The sequence below is a fragment of the Hibiscus syriacus genome, unplaced genomic scaffold (genome assembly GCF_006381635.1).
Source record: "Hibiscus syriacus cultivar Baekdansim isolate YM2019G1 unplaced genomic scaffold, ASM638163v2 tig00110474_pilon, whole genome shotgun sequence".
In the NCBI taxonomy this organism is placed as follows: Eukaryota; Viridiplantae; Streptophyta; class Magnoliopsida; order Malvales; family Malvaceae; genus Hibiscus; species Hibiscus syriacus.
Genome location: NW_024062753.1, coordinates 966,754 through 982,832, shown reverse-complemented (window position 1 = coordinate 982,832; position 16,079 = coordinate 966,754). Strand labels below are relative to the sequence as shown.

The 16,079-nt window shown below is 34.6% G+C and overlaps 2 protein-coding genes and 1 long non-coding RNA gene across 8 annotated transcripts in view; 1 reads left to right on the top strand and 2 right to left on the bottom strand.

The window, feature by feature from the left end:
• Positions 1–548: 548 nt before the first annotated feature.
• Positions 549–2,436, bottom strand: LOC120128063 (putative polyol transporter 1). Its single transcript, XM_039145848.1, has 3 exons — positions 2,199–2,436; positions 1,769–2,115; positions 549–1,688 (listed from the first exon to the last, which is right to left on the bottom strand). The coding sequence occupies exons 1-3, from the start codon at positions 2,356–2,358 to the stop codon at positions 564–566; spliced, it is 1,632 nt and encodes a 543-aa protein (XP_039001779.1). The 5' UTR covers positions 2,359–2,436; the 3' UTR covers positions 549–563.
• Positions 2,437–4,680: 2,244 nt separating this feature from the next.
• On the bottom strand, positions 4,681–7,265 carry LOC120128014. 4 transcript variants are annotated; one of them, XR_005516592.1, is made up of 7 exons: positions 7,163–7,265; positions 6,517–6,723; positions 6,339–6,371; positions 6,097–6,148; positions 5,892–5,950; positions 5,523–5,612; positions 4,681–4,984 (listed from the first exon to the last, which is right to left on the bottom strand). It is a non-coding gene; the product is annotated as an uncharacterized LOC120128014 (long non-coding RNA). The 4 variants fall into 4 exon arrangements; XR_005516591.1 differs by having other exon boundaries at positions 6,339–6,723; XR_005516590.1 differs by having other exon boundaries at positions 6,097–6,723.
• Positions 7,266–8,958: 1,693 nt separating this feature from the next.
• LOC120128062 (serine/threonine-protein kinase TOR-like) overlaps positions 8,959–16,079 on the top strand; it is a 28,822-nt gene continuing 21,701 nt past the window's right edge. Inside the window, exons 1-21 of one of the 3 annotated variants that reach the window (XM_039145845.1) lie at positions 8,959–9,326; positions 9,534–9,872; positions 9,976–10,050; positions 10,220–10,392; positions 10,798–10,896; positions 11,450–11,609; positions 11,705–11,848; positions 11,989–12,158; positions 12,247–12,451; positions 12,603–12,797; positions 12,941–13,093; positions 13,904–14,025; positions 14,093–14,195; positions 14,345–14,440; positions 14,686–14,816; positions 14,964–15,066; positions 15,143–15,328; positions 15,422–15,514; positions 15,634–15,669; positions 15,770–15,868; positions 15,963–16,061. In XM_039145845.1, the coding sequence (XP_039001776.1) occupies positions 9,207–9,326; positions 9,534–9,872; positions 9,976–10,050; positions 10,220–10,392; positions 10,798–10,896; positions 11,450–11,609; positions 11,705–11,848; positions 11,989–12,158; positions 12,247–12,451; positions 12,603–12,797; positions 12,941–13,093; positions 13,904–14,025; positions 14,093–14,195; positions 14,345–14,440; positions 14,686–14,816; positions 14,964–15,066; positions 15,143–15,328; positions 15,422–15,514; positions 15,634–15,669; positions 15,770–15,868; positions 15,963–16,061 (2,901 nt within the window). In that variant the 5' untranslated portion in view covers positions 8,959–9,206. Of the gene's footprint in view, positions 9,327–9,533; positions 9,873–9,975; positions 10,051–10,219; positions 10,393–10,797; positions 10,897–11,449; positions 11,610–11,704; positions 11,849–11,988; positions 12,159–12,246; positions 12,452–12,504; positions 12,532–12,602; positions 12,798–12,940; positions 13,094–13,903; positions 14,026–14,092; positions 14,196–14,344; positions 14,441–14,685; positions 14,817–14,963; positions 15,067–15,142; positions 15,329–15,421; positions 15,515–15,633; positions 15,670–15,769; positions 15,869–15,962; positions 16,062–16,079 lie in introns of those variants that run through there. The other 2 variants (XM_039145846.1, XM_039145847.1) reach the window with 2 other exon arrangements.

The window sequence follows — 16,079 nt, the reverse complement described above, 5'->3', positions numbered from 1 at the left end:
TTTTACTTTTAAGTTATATCTTTAAATAAAGTAATTTAAATTTAGAAATTATAATTTCAAATTATGTATTATATTTTAAATTTTAAATTATATGATTGATTTTTTTAAAGATTAGTACTATTTAATAAATATAAACATGAATAATCAACGACCAGTTGATCTAGTGAGACGAGACACTGAATTCTTTAAGTAGTGTTAATGGTTCGAATCCCGATATTTACGAGTGGAGCAAACTGGGTTGGGAGAGTCGCCAGCGCCGCTGCAATATCCGATCTAGATTAGTCTATCAATAAAATCAAATATCAATAATTATATATAAACGTGAATAATATACTTTCGATACGAAAAGAGTAAATTAATTTAGGAGATACAAAATATCCGTACATGAATGTGATTTACTCATTGTTAATTTAGAAATTATATAAATTCTAATTTATTTCGATTATATTGAATATTTTCACCATTGAAACTAATTTTTGAACAAGGAAAAAGAAGATAAAATACAAAAACATTAACACTATGTTGTAAAGTATATTCTACTTTTATCACCATTTTTTACATATCTAACATTTGCTATCGGTAGTTATGTCATTTCCTAACTCAAGTTGGCACAGCTTATTACTTCGATCACTGTTGTCTTCTTCCATCTTCCTCTTCCTCCTTATCTTTTTAGCTTCTTCCCTCCAACCTATCAATTTACCGAAAAGCGCTTCCGTCTCCTCCAGCGTTTTCCCTTGAGTCTCCGGAAAGCAAGCGAAGAAAAAGAAAAACGCCACTGTCGCAATCCCGGCGTACAAGAAAAAGGCTCCGCCGATGGTGATCGCTTTGTACAACGAAATAAAAGACATCGAGATTACACCGCTGATTGCCCGGTTGATTCCAACTCCTATACTCGCTCCCTGAGCGCGAAGCCTCAACGGGAAGATCTCCGTGCTGTACACCCAAGCAATGGGTCCCATCCCTATCGAGAAAACTGACACGGCGGTTAAAACCATGGCGATGCATAATCCGATGGCCCAAGGTACTCTATGGTTGGAATGATTGATGATGGTTAATGAAAGTCCGAGTGTAGCCAATGAAACGGCAACGCCGGCGATACTGCTTAATAGCAAAGGACGCCGTCCAATTCTGTCTAGTAAAAACGTGGCCACTAAGATGAAGATCATCTTGCAAAATCCGACGGCGATGGTAGCGAGTAGCTTATGGTTTGAAGACGTGATCCCGGCTTTTTCAAAAATCCTCGGACTGTACAGAACGACGGAGTCTAAGCCGATTGCTTGTTGGAAGAAATGGATGCCGATGGCACAAATCATGACGTGTCTAACCGCCGGGGTGGGGTGCAGAAATAATTCCCTCCACACACCTTCGCCGTGGGATTGCTTTTGAACCTGAACGACGTCGTCGGTGCAATCTTGTGGGATTCCGGCGGCTTCTTTGATATCGCTGAGTCGAAGCTGAGCTTCTTCTTTAGTGTCTGAAGTTCTGTCGAGAACTCTCTTGGCTTCACCGAGTCGACCTTGCATAATAAGCCAACGAGGCGACTCCGGCATTGTCAACCCCCCGATAGCCAAGAAAAACGATGGGACCGCGCCGGCGCCGAGCATTACCCTCCACCCTAAATCGGGTCGGAGCTTCGAAAATGCATAGTTCGAAATATATCCCAGCAATAAGCCAATATTAATGAAAACCTTCACAAATAAACAATGAAAAATACATTAGATTTCACTTTCTTATGATTTAAAAAAAGTACATTTCAAGGATTCGAGACCTCGGGGAATGAAGTGAGGAAGCCACGCGAGGAGGCGGGGGAGAGCTCGGCGGTGTAAACAGGAGCAATCATCATGGCATAGCCGACGCCGATCCCGGCAACGAAGCGACCAACCATGAGGAAAGCGTAGTTAGTGGCGAACCCCATCAGGAAAGCTCCGGCGAAGAAGATTGCGGCGGCCACGACGATGGTATAGCGGCGGCCAATCCAGTCCGAGGTCCGACCGGCGGCGTACGCTCCGAGGAGGCAATACAAGTTGAGGATTCCGACGAGGATTTCAACTTGAACGTCGCTTATTTTCAGGTCGTCTTTTATGAAAATTATAGCCCCACTCATCACTCCAATATCTACTCCAAAAAAATATTCATTTTTTTCAAACACGGATGATAAAGCTTTAAGATCAGACATTAATGGCGGCAAAATAACTCACCGTATCCAAGCAAGATAGAAGCCAAGGAAGCGAGGATGGCACAAACAAAAGCGAACTTGTTTCTTTTAGGTTTCTTTGGAGGTTCAAAATCTGCGAGAGCTTTGTTGTCGACTGCTGTCGGAATCGAGACGCCGTTGTTGCCTACTTCAAACCGAGACATGATCTTTGTCTGAATAGCAGTTTCTAATGTTGCAAGTATTAGAGATTCAAACAATGGTCTGGCAACCTTTGTCGAAATGAAGAAAGGTTGTTATAAATAGAACACAAAGGTTAACATGATAACATTAACGTGGACTGCTCTACGAACACTCCACACTCTCCGTCATCTTCAATTTATTTATTTATTTATTTCCATAATTTGAGTAATAATATTTGCTAGTATATAATTTCATATCACAAATATATATGATTCAAGATGAGCTTTGATCCATTCAAATTTGGTTTCAGGGTTAATTTTTTTTATTATTTAATTCGATCCAAATTATATTTTTTATCTGTTATTTTATTTGATCAGGATTTATGAATGTCCTATTTAATCTAAAATTCGATCCAATTTTTTGAGTAAAAAAATCACACTAAAATAAATGAAAAAGATACGTTTACAATTATACTAATTGAGAGATTAAAGTTCTTGGAGTTAAATCACATTAAATTAATAATTAAAGTTATTTGATTTAAGTTTAAGTTATCAAGAGAAAATACAATTAATTTGATTATGATCAAGTTAGTTATTAATTGAAATTAATATTATTTCAATGGAGATTTATACAATGCAAATAATAATGAATTAATATTATTTTTAAATTAAAAAAATAAATAAAATGAATTGGATTTATTAGATTGCATCTGATGACTTGTATTGAAAGATTGTATCATAAAGTGCTGTTTTATTTTAAAGCACTTAATAATTGGCTAATTTGATAATTGGATTATACCATAAATTAGCACCACCAATCATTCTTAATCTTCTTATAGTAAATAAGGGAAAGATTATTGTTTAAAGAATATATTAAAAGTATATTTATAATTAACCAAAACTTAAATGAGTAAATAATTATAGAATTATTATAGAATTTAAACTTATAAGCTATGGATTTGAAGTTGAAGAAGGTATTTTAAATACATATTGTTTTTTAAATAATCATGCTATATTGTTTAAAAAATTATCTGTTTTAGATAAATAGTATTAAAATATAAATATGGTTGCATTTCAGTCATAAAATGGAATTAGTATATCTAAAATTATTATTTATGGCCAAATTATATTATTATTGACTTTTAAAATTTTGGCATGATACACTAATTAAATAAATTATATTACCATTATTATTTACACACTTGGCTTTTAAAAACATAAATTGCTCTTAAAAATTAATCGCTTGTAATTCAAATTCAATTTAATTTTTTAAAATTATGTATTTATAGTTTAAAATAATAATAAAATCATATTTTAATCTTTTAAAATTTATAATTTACTTTCAAAATAGAAATTAATTCGAAAAATTCATCATATAATACAATGCTTAAATCGTATAAAATGATAAATTTTCTTTAGATGATTCAAATTCAAAGAACATTATTGAGATGAATTTATTGAAATTAAGAAAACATATACTATAATAAAATCATAATAAAAAACATTTCTGAAAATACAATAATAATTATATAGGCTATAATAAATTAATTAAAATGTAATTGAATATATTATTTTAAACTCTACAAGTCAATGATGGATTGCTATGTTCAACAAACACATCCAACCTGTCAAAATATGGGCCTCGCCTGTTGTATTTATACATCGATGTTGAATGAGATGCTTTCCTTTGAAATTACACTTATTTGTACTTAAATTAATCAGTTTTAAGAAATTAAATTAAATATTTTTATTTTATTTAATAGGTATAATGTCCAAAAAGTCGCATACTTGGAGTAGTGAAATTTCATTCCTATAGCTAAGTCCGACGCACGTGCCATTGAAATTTGCATACACTGCAATAATATCCCTGCCATAAGTTATCTTTGAATTGTTTACTCAAACAATTGTCGCTTTCCCCTCCATATCTACCTAAATATTGTATTTTATCATTTTCACTTATTATTTTATTTCCAACTAAATTATAAAGATATATTAATATTAAGACAATATTTTTATTTCAAATAATAAAATTAGTTTTCAAAATACGACATAAGTATAGTTTAAATAAAATTTTTAATATTTTATTTATATTAAAAAAATAAATCATTATTACAAAAACAAGATTAAAATAATAATCAAAATATATCTAAATCTAAACTAAAGTAATAAAGAAAAAAATCAAACCGAACCATGATTTGATCATAAACACTAGTTAAGAGGTTGCTTTCCTTTCAACATAGAGGTTGAACTTGAATCGTCTGAGTAAAACCCGTAATAATAAGCTTTTGAGTTTCTTTTGCTTGGACTCATTTCTGCGTTGCTTGACTTTCATGATAAAAAAGTTGAGGGGATGAATCTTTAAGGTCGTTGATAATACCTGGTCCGTACATCCGGATGAGTTCATCATGCTTCATCATTTCACAAAGTTGAGGCCATGGTTCTTCCATGTCAAATGTTTTTTTCATCATACATTTAATGGAAACAAAGAAATGGGGTTCGTTAGAAGAAGGAGAAAGTTGTGTATCTTGATTTGTTGGTTCTCGTCACCAATTCGAACACATTTATCGGAAAGATTCCTGAGTTGCTTGCAATGTTCATGGCTATCAGCTTTCAGTGCCTATATTTTTGCTTCTAGTTTTTCACGTTCTTGCTGGAAAAACAAGAAAGCCTGGCATTAGCACATTATCAACAACTTCCAGATCAAATGCTACATGAGCCACAGACTCTAATTACGTACAAGTACTATATGGCTATCGGATTTAGGTGTGTATTGGATACTGATATATATCTTCAAATTCTTAAAAAAAACTTTTTTCAGGTATTTAGAGGGTTCTTGAAGAATCATATCCTCATATACACGTACGAATATGTATCAAACGTAGGCAGTGGAAACAATATTATAAGAAAAATAAAGAGTTGAAGCAATGTTGGGACTCTATTCATGCTCAACACGTGTCTTCAATTCATATCTAAACATTGAGTATGAAAACATGATCATGGTTAAAAGCCCTCAAAGAACATGAAAGAATATTTTTCAAAATTAAGTGTCGGACATACTCTTACCATACTCACACTGAGTTCAAGTAACATAGAAGGAAACATCAAAGGAAAATGTGAGCAGGAAAGGCAAGATTTAAATGAAAATCACGGGAGATCTCTATGAAACTCATGCGGACTAGCATACATACCAACATGGATATTTTCTCGCGATACCTTGACCTTTTAGCTGATTCGCGATTTATTTGCCTCCTCTGTTGCTTTCTGAGTTCAGAATCATCCTGTTAAGAAATGTGAGTCAGAACAAAATCAAATGCCATATTAAAAAAGACATACCAAGACAAGCCAATTCTAGATATAATATCTCCCAAGTATGTTACTCAAACTTGGTTTATGCATCAAATACAGTCATACAAGTATGTATCCGATACTTTCACATATTTGGAGGGTCCTTGAAATTTTCTATTTCTATCCTACACCTATATCCGAATATGTGTCGTATATGGTTATGATAAAGCTAAAAGATTCGGCCAGGCATGGTATCTGATGCATACACTAACCTCTGTAGTTCTAGATGCTGTGTTAAACATGTCTGCTGCAGAATCTTCCTCCATTTAATCTGGATAAGCAACAAATATCATCAACAAACAAATAGGTAAAAAGGATGAGAGATGTGCAATAGAAACTGAAAGGAAACGCCATCCACTGCAACGGATGGATGATAATGATGGGGAAATCCCAAGAGATTCAAAAATAAAAACTTACGGCCATCTCCACTTTTCTGTTTCAATATTAGGTTCTTCGGTGCTAAAAGACCCTGAAAAAAGCAGCAGCTTTGACTGTATTAGAAAAACCACACATTTCACAAGTCTCACAAGCTTGACTCATTTATTGTTTCATTAACCAAGTGCAATGCGAATGTCAAATCATAAAAAAGAAAACATGAAGAGTCTGAGCAACATAGTTACTTGCATATATGAAGATATACACAGCTTAAAGTCACATACTTGGTCAGAATCGTTGCTTTTGTCTGATGAGGCCTTATCATCATAATCAGCAGTGCAGAAAAAGAGAATTTTGGTAAACCACACCTCTCAACGACTCTATCCCATCCGCACAAAAGGAATAGGAAGGAACAATAATAGAAAAAACATTAAAAATAAATGATTGTGATGATAATAATACCTTGTTGAAGGGTCATGGGTATACATTTTGCAACTTATACCTTCTTTCCCACTTGCGCAAGATGATTTATAACCATAACTCCCAACAATTTTAACCTTAGTTAGTCTCTTTACTTCACTGTTTGAACTCTACCGTTTTGAAGGTTTTGGCTTAGCAAATGTATCTCTTTCTTCTATCTCCATTTCAGCTGAGCTCCTAACTTCCAATCTAATAGATCACAATTTTTTTAATCAAATTTCAGCAAACTAAAAGAAAATTTGAAAAGTTACGGAAAGTACCAATAAAAATAGTACAATTCCAATAAAAAAGACAAGAAAAGTGTCAAATAGATAAAAAGATTCTTCATTGTTTGAGAATCCCATGAAAAAAATCATGATACATTTTACGTGCTGATGCATCTGACTACTTTTTCTTTTGAATCAGGAACAACAATTGTAAGTAAAAGTTTATGTTTGAAGCATTGCAAATGTTGAAGGACCTTTTGTTCTCCCTTAAGAAACATACATAAATCAATCAAAAAGTTCGTGTTCTTCCTCTTCTCTTTTCAGAGAATGATACAAATAAAAGGAAAAATCAGAAGAAAAACGATAACAAATTTTGTTTTCAATTTCAATAAAGAAACTCTTAGAGTGAAGACAATACGCACTGGATAATAGAAGAATCAGTGTAAGATTCAGGGCTTGACGATCGAGAAGAACCCTAATTTTCAGTATCCATGTAAGGCATAGAGAAAGTAGAAGGAAGGAGAAGCAGGGGGAAATAACCCTAGTCGGGTGGCACGAAAGAACAAGTTTTATACGTAAGAGGGTAAAAGTCATCTTTGTTTATTATCAACGGTTGAGATCATCCCTTCAATTTGCTCTAAACGGACTTGATCAAATTCCTTTTAAATAGTTTTTCTCTTAATAAATATCATACAATGTTAGTGGAAAATTTTCAATATTTTTACTAGTCTTGTATAAACTTTGGATTATTTAATATATAATTGGATCATAATAAACACAATTTATGTTTGTTCTTGGGTTGAATTGGACAATAACATATATAAAGTGCGATTTATTGACTTAATTTTAATTTTATTTATTTATGACTTGAATTGTGAATAATCTCTCTATAGCTGTTGATAAGCTTCTCCGTTTCAATCCTTCCAATAACCGCTTCCGGAAGTTGGGAAAACTCCTGTGATTCGTTCTGAACTGCCCATGCTTGCTTGGCCATAATGTCCGCTACTTTATTCGCATCTCTTGGGATAAAAGTGACCTTCACTAGTTCTGCTTCACAGCTCGGTGGTGCCGACTTCCAAAATTATTCATTTTGTCCCTGCATTCCATGCAACTCAAAGACCCTCGAGGATACTACACAGTTCTGCTTCCGGAATAGAGCAGCAACCTATTCTTTTAGCAAATTCCCATAACCATTATCCTTTGTTGTTCCGAGCCACCCGCCTCACGTAGTCTCTTTCGTTTGGTCTTAAAAATATATTCATAAATCATTAAATCACAAAATAAATTAAATGACCAAAATTTAATATTATATTATTATTTTAGACTATGATTGTTTCACTAAATCTACTATTACTAATTAGGTTTATTCACAAGCCAATTTAAATAAATAAATTTCTAACTTAAATTTTTTTTAAAAAATCAAAATCTAAACCATTAAATATATTTTATGAATGAATTTATTAATAGATTACAAAATTAAAAGAAAAGAAAAGAAATGATTCGATCACTCACCAACTAGTTATTGAATCATACAATTAATTTGATAAAACTTGTAGAGGAGGAAATGTAAAGTCTGCAACTTAACTCACCACATATGTTTATCATTAGTCAACCAATGGTCAATGTATTAAAATTAAATGATAAATTTGCATGAAATAGCATGTTGATATAATAATGTCACACAACAGTGTTGACATGATATAATGACATGTCGTAAACTAAATTTTAAATAAAATTTATATAATTATTTTTTTATTAAATGAATCGTTAGATTATGATTTATACATGGTTTTAAGGGGTATAAAATTAAGAAAATAAATTTTAAGGATCTTAAAACCGTAACACAGAAGAATTAAAACAAATATTTAACCATTAAATCAAATTATATACATTTATTTACAATTTTTTTGAATTTAACTAAATTTATTTTACCTCATTTAAAATTAAAAAAATCAATATTTCTTTAAATGATTTAAAAATTCAATTCAATTTTGGAATTAAATTAAAATCATCATCGTGATATTCTTGTTAGAAAAAATATAACTAATCAAATTAATTTAGACAATTTAATATTTAAACTAAAATCGAGCTAAAATATTAAAAATAAAATTAAATCAGAACCAAACTCATAGGATGCGAGATTAATCCCTAGTCCCTAGGGTGGACAACAACACCAAAATTGCCTTGCCGTCAAATGCCGTGTGTTCCATATTGTTAAGTGAAAAAGAAAGAGCTTCGTTTATTGGTGGCGCACACTCTCCACGCGTAAATTTAACGTCACTGCGATTATTCTTCAAATTTCTCTCCACTGCGATTGTTCTTCTTCACTTTTTTATTCGAGTGTCTTCGTTGGGTTCGATGCCTTGAAACCGAAGATCTGAGGCACATTTTTGATGCTGTAAACCACTGATTTTCACGTTTTTAGGGTTGGATTTTCAGCTGTTAGTGGTCAGGGTTGGTGTGTTCATGGCGGTTACTTTGCAGAGCCTCCGCTTATGTGGACCCGCCGCCTCTGGCCCCGCCGGCGGAAGCTTTGAAGCTCTCAATCGTATTCTAGCCGACCTCTGCACCCGTGGCAATTCTAAGGTGATGTTTCCCATTTCAGGTCCTTTATTTTTCTCTCTCGTTGGCTTGGTTGTTGTAGAAAGTGGACACAATTTTGAAATCGCATTTCCTTGATTCGTAGCTGAAACTATGGCTTTTTAGCTGAAGAATAAGATTACCTTAACAGTTCAATCGATTATCCTTCAGTTGTAGGGAATTTAAATTTTGGCTTTGATTTATCGTTAGCAGGAGGGAACTTCATTAGCATTGAAGAAGCATGTGGAAGAAGAAGCTCGTGATCTTAGCGGGGAAGCATTTTCTCGTTTTATGGATCAGTTATATGATCGAATTTCGAACCTCCTGGAAAGTAACGATGTTGCACAAAATATGGGAGCTTTAAGAGCCATTGACGAGTTGATAGATGTGGCACTTGGAGAGAATGCCTCCAAAGTTTCCAGGTTTTCTAATTATATGCGGACAGTTTTTGAGATTAAGCGCGACCCTGAAATACTAGTCCTTGCTAGTAAAGTTCTTGGTCATCTAGCAAGAGCTGGTGGTGCGATGACTGCAGATGAAGTGGAGTTTCAGGTTTGTTGAGGACATTGCTTCCCCCCCCCCTTTCTTTTCATAGTGTAATCATTGCTTCATTAGCCTACGGGAATAGTATAAAGTATATGCATTTGTTTCTCAGGTCAGAACTGCCCTGGAGTGGCTCCGCGGGGATAGAATAGAGTACCGCCGTTTTGCCGCTGTCTTAATTTTGAAGGTGCGTCTCATGTGAGATTTTTATTGTTGTTAAGAATTAGTTTATTGAAAAAATGTTATATTTTGATCATATAGCAGGGTATGCTGCAAATTGTTTAAATTAATTTTAGTTTATTTTTGTTGGAAAAGAATATTCTATTGAAGCTAGCTTTGCATTTTCATTACTATAGGAAATGGCAGAAAATGCCTCCACCGTCTTCAATGTTCATGTACCTGAATTTGTTGATGCTATTTGGGTTGCATTGAGAGATCCAACATTGGCTGTTCGTGAGCGTGCTGTGGAAGCATTACGTGCATGTCTTCGTGTCATTGAAAAGCGTGAGACACGTTGGCGTGTGCAGTGGTTAGTTTATTGATTTTCAAGTTTTGATATCTCATTCCTTTTTCTTTTCATAAATTTGAACTTAAATAGCGACATTAGCAAACCTAGCTTACTATTTTCTTTCCTTTTAAATTAATAAATGTAGAAATATTTCATGGCTTCTTAGGTTTTGGTGTCTGAGTTGAGTTCCTATTTGCTGTTGCTGCTACTTGATTTTTGTATATTCTTATTTTGTTCCAAATTTCCCCTTTTCCTACTGTTGATCTGACTGTGTTATCTTAATTGCAAATAAACTGAAGAGTAGGGGAATTATAGCTTGCCTTGCAATAGTAGTGCTTTATAGGGGGCTAATATTGTCTGCTCATTTTTTTACTTCTGAACTTTATTTATCATTTCCCCCATGTTCAACTGTTTGTGTTTCCACAGGTATTATCGAATGTTTGAAGCTACGCAAGATGGATTGGGAAATAATGCTCCTATTCACAGTATACATGGTTCTTTGCTTGCCGTTGGAGAGCTTTTGAGGTTGGTATGATGGTCTTATTTTCTATTTGTAAATAGAAAAGGACTTTAGGTCCTGTAATTTTTGGTTTCTAGCTTGGAGTCTATTGGTTTCCCCCACTTGACCATTTCCACTCCTCATTAAAATAAAAGGAGAAAGAAATAGAAAAATAAATTTCTATATATAGTGTGTTTGTGCAAATGTCTTTGTTTTGAAAAATAAATACTGTTATAAATACTTATGCATGTGCTGGATGGCTTTTCACCTAGTACTGATTAACTGCTGTATATATAGCTTGTGATTAGTTTATAGGTGTATTTATGTGTGTGTATCTGTAGTGTTGTCAATTTGTAGTATGCTCATCCTCAAGGAGAAGAAGATTATCTTTTTCATATAGAGAATATTTTATTCTCATATGAAATGATATTTAATTGTAAATGAGTTGTTAGTGGAACATTGGAATGATTATTCCGTTTATGTCATTAGTATTAAATAGTCTAGCCAAGCGTCCTATATTTACCTTTCTGTTTTATGACTGATGCTAGTTTTTGTTGTGGATAAACTTTATCCTATCAGGAACACCGGTGAATTCATGATGTCAAGGTACAGAGAAGTTGCTGAAATTGTTCTTAGATACCTAGAACATCGTGATAGGCTTGTGCGCCTTAGCATAACTTCATTGCTACCTCGCATTGCACATTTCCTGCGTGACAGATTTGTAACAAACTACTTGACGGTTAGTTGTTATTGCTCCTCATTCAATCACATTATTATAACTAGCTGCAGATCCCTTTCAATTATCTGCATTTGGTTTTTTTTGATATCTTGCAGATATGCATGAAACATATCCTTACAGTTTTAAGAATCCCAGCTGAACGTGCTAGTGGGTTTATTGCCCTTGGGGAGATGGCTGGTGCTTTGGACGGAGAGCTTGTCCACTATTTGCCGACAATTACTTCTCTCTTACGTGATGCAGTGAGTCCCATATGATTCGTTATTCACGACTTATCTTTTGGTTGCATCTTGTGTGTGTGTGTTTAATATGCATTTTGGTTCTTTTATTTTGATAAGAAAGAATGTGGCTAACTATTTGCTTACGTATTACCTATTTGCAGATTGCTCCACGCAGAGGTAGACCCTCTCTCGAAGCTTTGGCCTGTGTTGGAAACATTGCAAAAGCTATGGGACCAGCAATGGAGTCCCATGTTCGTGGTCTTCTTGATGTTATGTTTTCTGCTGGTCTTTCTCCTACACTTGTTGAAGCTCTTGAGCAAATTACTGTCAGGTATGTAGGCAGCTATGACCTTGTATTCGAATTGTATTTGGAGGCTATTTGATGGTATTAATTTCATAAAATACTGGTTCTATTTCAGTATTCCGTCTTTTCTTCCCACTATTCAAGATCGGCTACTTGATTGCATTTCCTTGGTTCTTTCAAAGTCCCATTATTCTCAGGCAAGGCCAGCTGTTCCCTTGGCTCGGGGCACTGCTGCTAATGTTCCCCAGCCAGTGTCTGAGCTTAGTGGTCCAGCCCTTGTTCAGCTTGCTTTGCAGACTCTTGCTCGTTTTAATTTCAAGGTTAGTTTACCGAAACTATATGGAGTGTCTGATGTTAACCATAGTTTGCTTTGCAGACTCTTGCTCGTTTTAATTTCAAGGTTAGTTTACCTAAACTATATGGAGTGTCTGATGTCAACCATAGTTGAACAATAATTGTTCTATGGTGTAGGGGCATGAACTTCTTGAGTTTGCGAGAGGATCAATTGTTGTGTATCTTGATGATGAAGATGGAGCCACTCGAAAAGATGCTGCCTTATGCTGTTGCAAATTAGTTGCAAATTCCTTTTCTGATATCACATCTTCACAATTTGGTTCTGGCCGGTCTAACCGAGCTGGAGGAAAGCGAAGGCGTCTCATTGAGGAGGTTTGTCCAGTTACAATTAGTAATAATATTAATGATAATAGTTGGTACATTTAGTGATAATATTAATGTATTATATTTTAACCGTGCCAAAATCTTTATGATGATTTATGCTTGCTTATAAATTGATGTTGGGTTTTCAACAGCTTGTGGAGAAGCTTCTCATTGCAGCTGTTGCAGATGCTGATGTTACTGTTCGCCATTCGATATTTTCCTCTCTCCACGGAAATAGAGGTTTTGATGATTTTCTGGCACAAGCTGATAGCTTGAGTGCGGTTTTTGCTGCTTTAAATGATGAGGTGTGATTTAATCCATACAGGCACAAATGTTTCTCTCTTCTTCATGTCTTTTTATTAGTTTGTTGCTTTATGAGCCTATTAATGGTCTTGATAGCGGCTGGCATGTCTTCAGTTTAATATTTGGGCTGCTGGATTATGAAATTAAAAATAATTGGAAGTGTATCATGATTAAGAGATTTCACTTTCTTGGTACCTAGACAAAAGGGATGGAGTAATATGATGCTGTGTTGGAGTTTGGACTGGAAAAATGCTCTTTACATAAGAAAGTAGAAAATTAATGCATTTGGGATTTCTTGTTCTAAGGTGAAAAATAGGGTTTGTGAGCATTTTTCTATAGTTAACGAGGCCTTGATATTTACTGATTTGTAAGTTTTTTTCAAAATAGGGTTTATCAGCATTTTTCCTTATTTAAAGAGGACTTCATATTTTGTTTATGGATAAGTATGGTCTCTGCCACTATTACTGTGCTCATCATCTTTAACTTACCCTAAATGAGACATTGTGCCTAATAGTCACCATACTGTTTTGTGTATTCTTAAGCTACACTTGCCTGCACTTTTGCTCTGCTGTCTTTTCATTTCAACAGATTATCATTATCATTTTCAATAGATAATTCTGGAAATTCTTTTTGCAAAGAGTGGAGACATACATACAATTAGATTAAGGACTGCCTCATGTTATTCAGTTGTAGGGTTCTAATCTTGATAGGCAGCACTTACCATGTGATGAAATAACTACGCCTTTTTGTTCCAACTTTTGCATTACTCTGTGTTTCACTTTCATGAATAGAGAATATTTCTGTTGCTATAGGATTTTGATGTGCGAGAATATGCAATATCAGTGGCTGGGAGATTATCAGAGAAAAATCCGGCATATGTTCTTCCTGCACTTCGTCGTCATCTCATACAATTATTGACATACTTAGGGCAAAGGTAAAAAAAAGAGAAACTTCTATTCCCTCCATGCAGCATCGAATATTGACTTCTCCTGCATTGTCAGCAGTGCAGATAACAAATGCAGAGAAGAGAGTGCCAAGTTGCTCGGTTGTTTAATACGCAACTGTGAACGACTAATACTCCCATATATTGCCCCGGTGCACAAGGTTTAATTTGTTTTGCAGTGTTATTTAATTATTTTTGTTCTGCTTTCCACTTTTCTAGTTGCTACTCTTTTTTTTTGGGGGGGGGGGTTTGAGGTCATTTTCCTTTATTGGGTTACTGACTTCATGATATTGAATGTTTTATTTTTCAGGCTCTTGTGGCAAGACTACTTGAGGGCACTGGAGTCAATGCCAATAATAGTTTTATAAGTGGAGTTCTTGTAACTGTTGGAGATCTTGCTAGAGTGGTAGGTCAACTTCTGTTTGTTTGCTTTCAATATTTCACACATGACATCATATTTGCACTACTATATTTAGTTTGATCGACATAGGAAGAAATCATGCTTGCATCAATTGTGAATGTATCAGTTGTATTATATATTAAGTTTGCTGTCTGATGAGAATCCTAGCTTGGTTGCTGTGGAACTGGTTGAATGTTTCCTTGTATAACATGTTCTCTTTCTATTCTTTGTTGGAATTTGACTTATTTTAGGGTGGTTTTGCAATGAGAGAATACATCTCCGAACTTATGCCTTTAATTGTTGAAGCATTATTGGATGGGGCAGCTGTCACCAAACGTGAAGTAGCTGTAGCTACGCTTGGTCAAGTTGTACAGAGTACTGGGTAAGACATCTTTATTGCTTTGAAACTGTCGGAGGATCTTTGGGCGAACCCACATTCTTAAACTTATGCATGTTTTATGTTAAAAATGTTTGCTCCTTCCCCCTCATTAGTGGTGTTTAGGAGATTTTTCTTGAATGGGTTATGCAGGTATGTCATAGCTCCATATAACGAATACCCTCAATTACTTGGCTTACTTCTGAAATTGTTGAATGGTGAGTTAATGTGGTCTACCAGACGAGAAGTACTAAAGGTAATTGCTCTTGAACTTTGCACGTAGTTAACAGTTCAGCTTTCTTGTCATGCTGAGTATACTTTGTCGTCTCCAGGTTCTTGGTATCATGGGTGCTTTGGATCCCCATGCACATAAAAGAAATCAGCAAAGCTTGATTGGGTCACATGGAGATGTTACCCGTGCTGCCAGTGATTCAGGTCAACATATTCCATCATCAATGGATGAACTGCCTATGGACCTTTGGCCATCATTTGCTACATCTGAAGATTACTACTCCACTGTAGTGCCCAGCCTAATTTTTTTCTTTCTAGCTTGTTTTAACATTTTTTTGTAGTAGAAACTATAAATTCATTGCTACGATAATTGAATCCAGGTTGCTATAAATTCTCTCATGCGAATTCTTAGGGATCCTTCTCTTGCCAGTTACCACCAAAAGGTGGTTGGGTCTCTCATGTTTATATTTAAGGTGCTTTTTGACCCTATGGATTTAATTTTTTTAACTTCAATATTTATCTTGGTTACTATTTGATTAAAACTTGCTATTTTAACTTCTTTAATCATTGGTTTTCTCTTTTGCGAGGTTAGTCAATGGGTCTGGGTTGTGTTCCATACTTGCCAAAGGTTTGTCTGTTAACATTTCACCCAATTTTGGATTTTATGCTTGTTTTCTGTTGGTTGATTTTCTGAACTTTGGCTTATCATTTTGCTTTTGTTTCTGTAGGTTTTGCATGATCTCTTTCAGATTGTTCGTACATGTGATGATCATCTGAAGGATTATATAACATGGAAGTTGGGTACTCTTGTGTCAATTGTGCGCCAGGTACATTTAAATGTCGTGAAGCTTTCATGAGTCTCTAACTGATATTGACTTTCTTCTGGCATTTTGATTTTGGGGTTTTGATATTTTTGTGCAGCATATTCGTAAATATTTACTGGAGCTGCTATCGTTAATTTCTGAACTATGGTCATCATTCAGCTTGCCAGCTAGTACTCGCCCTTCACGTGGTTTCCCGGTATTTTTTTTAGATTTT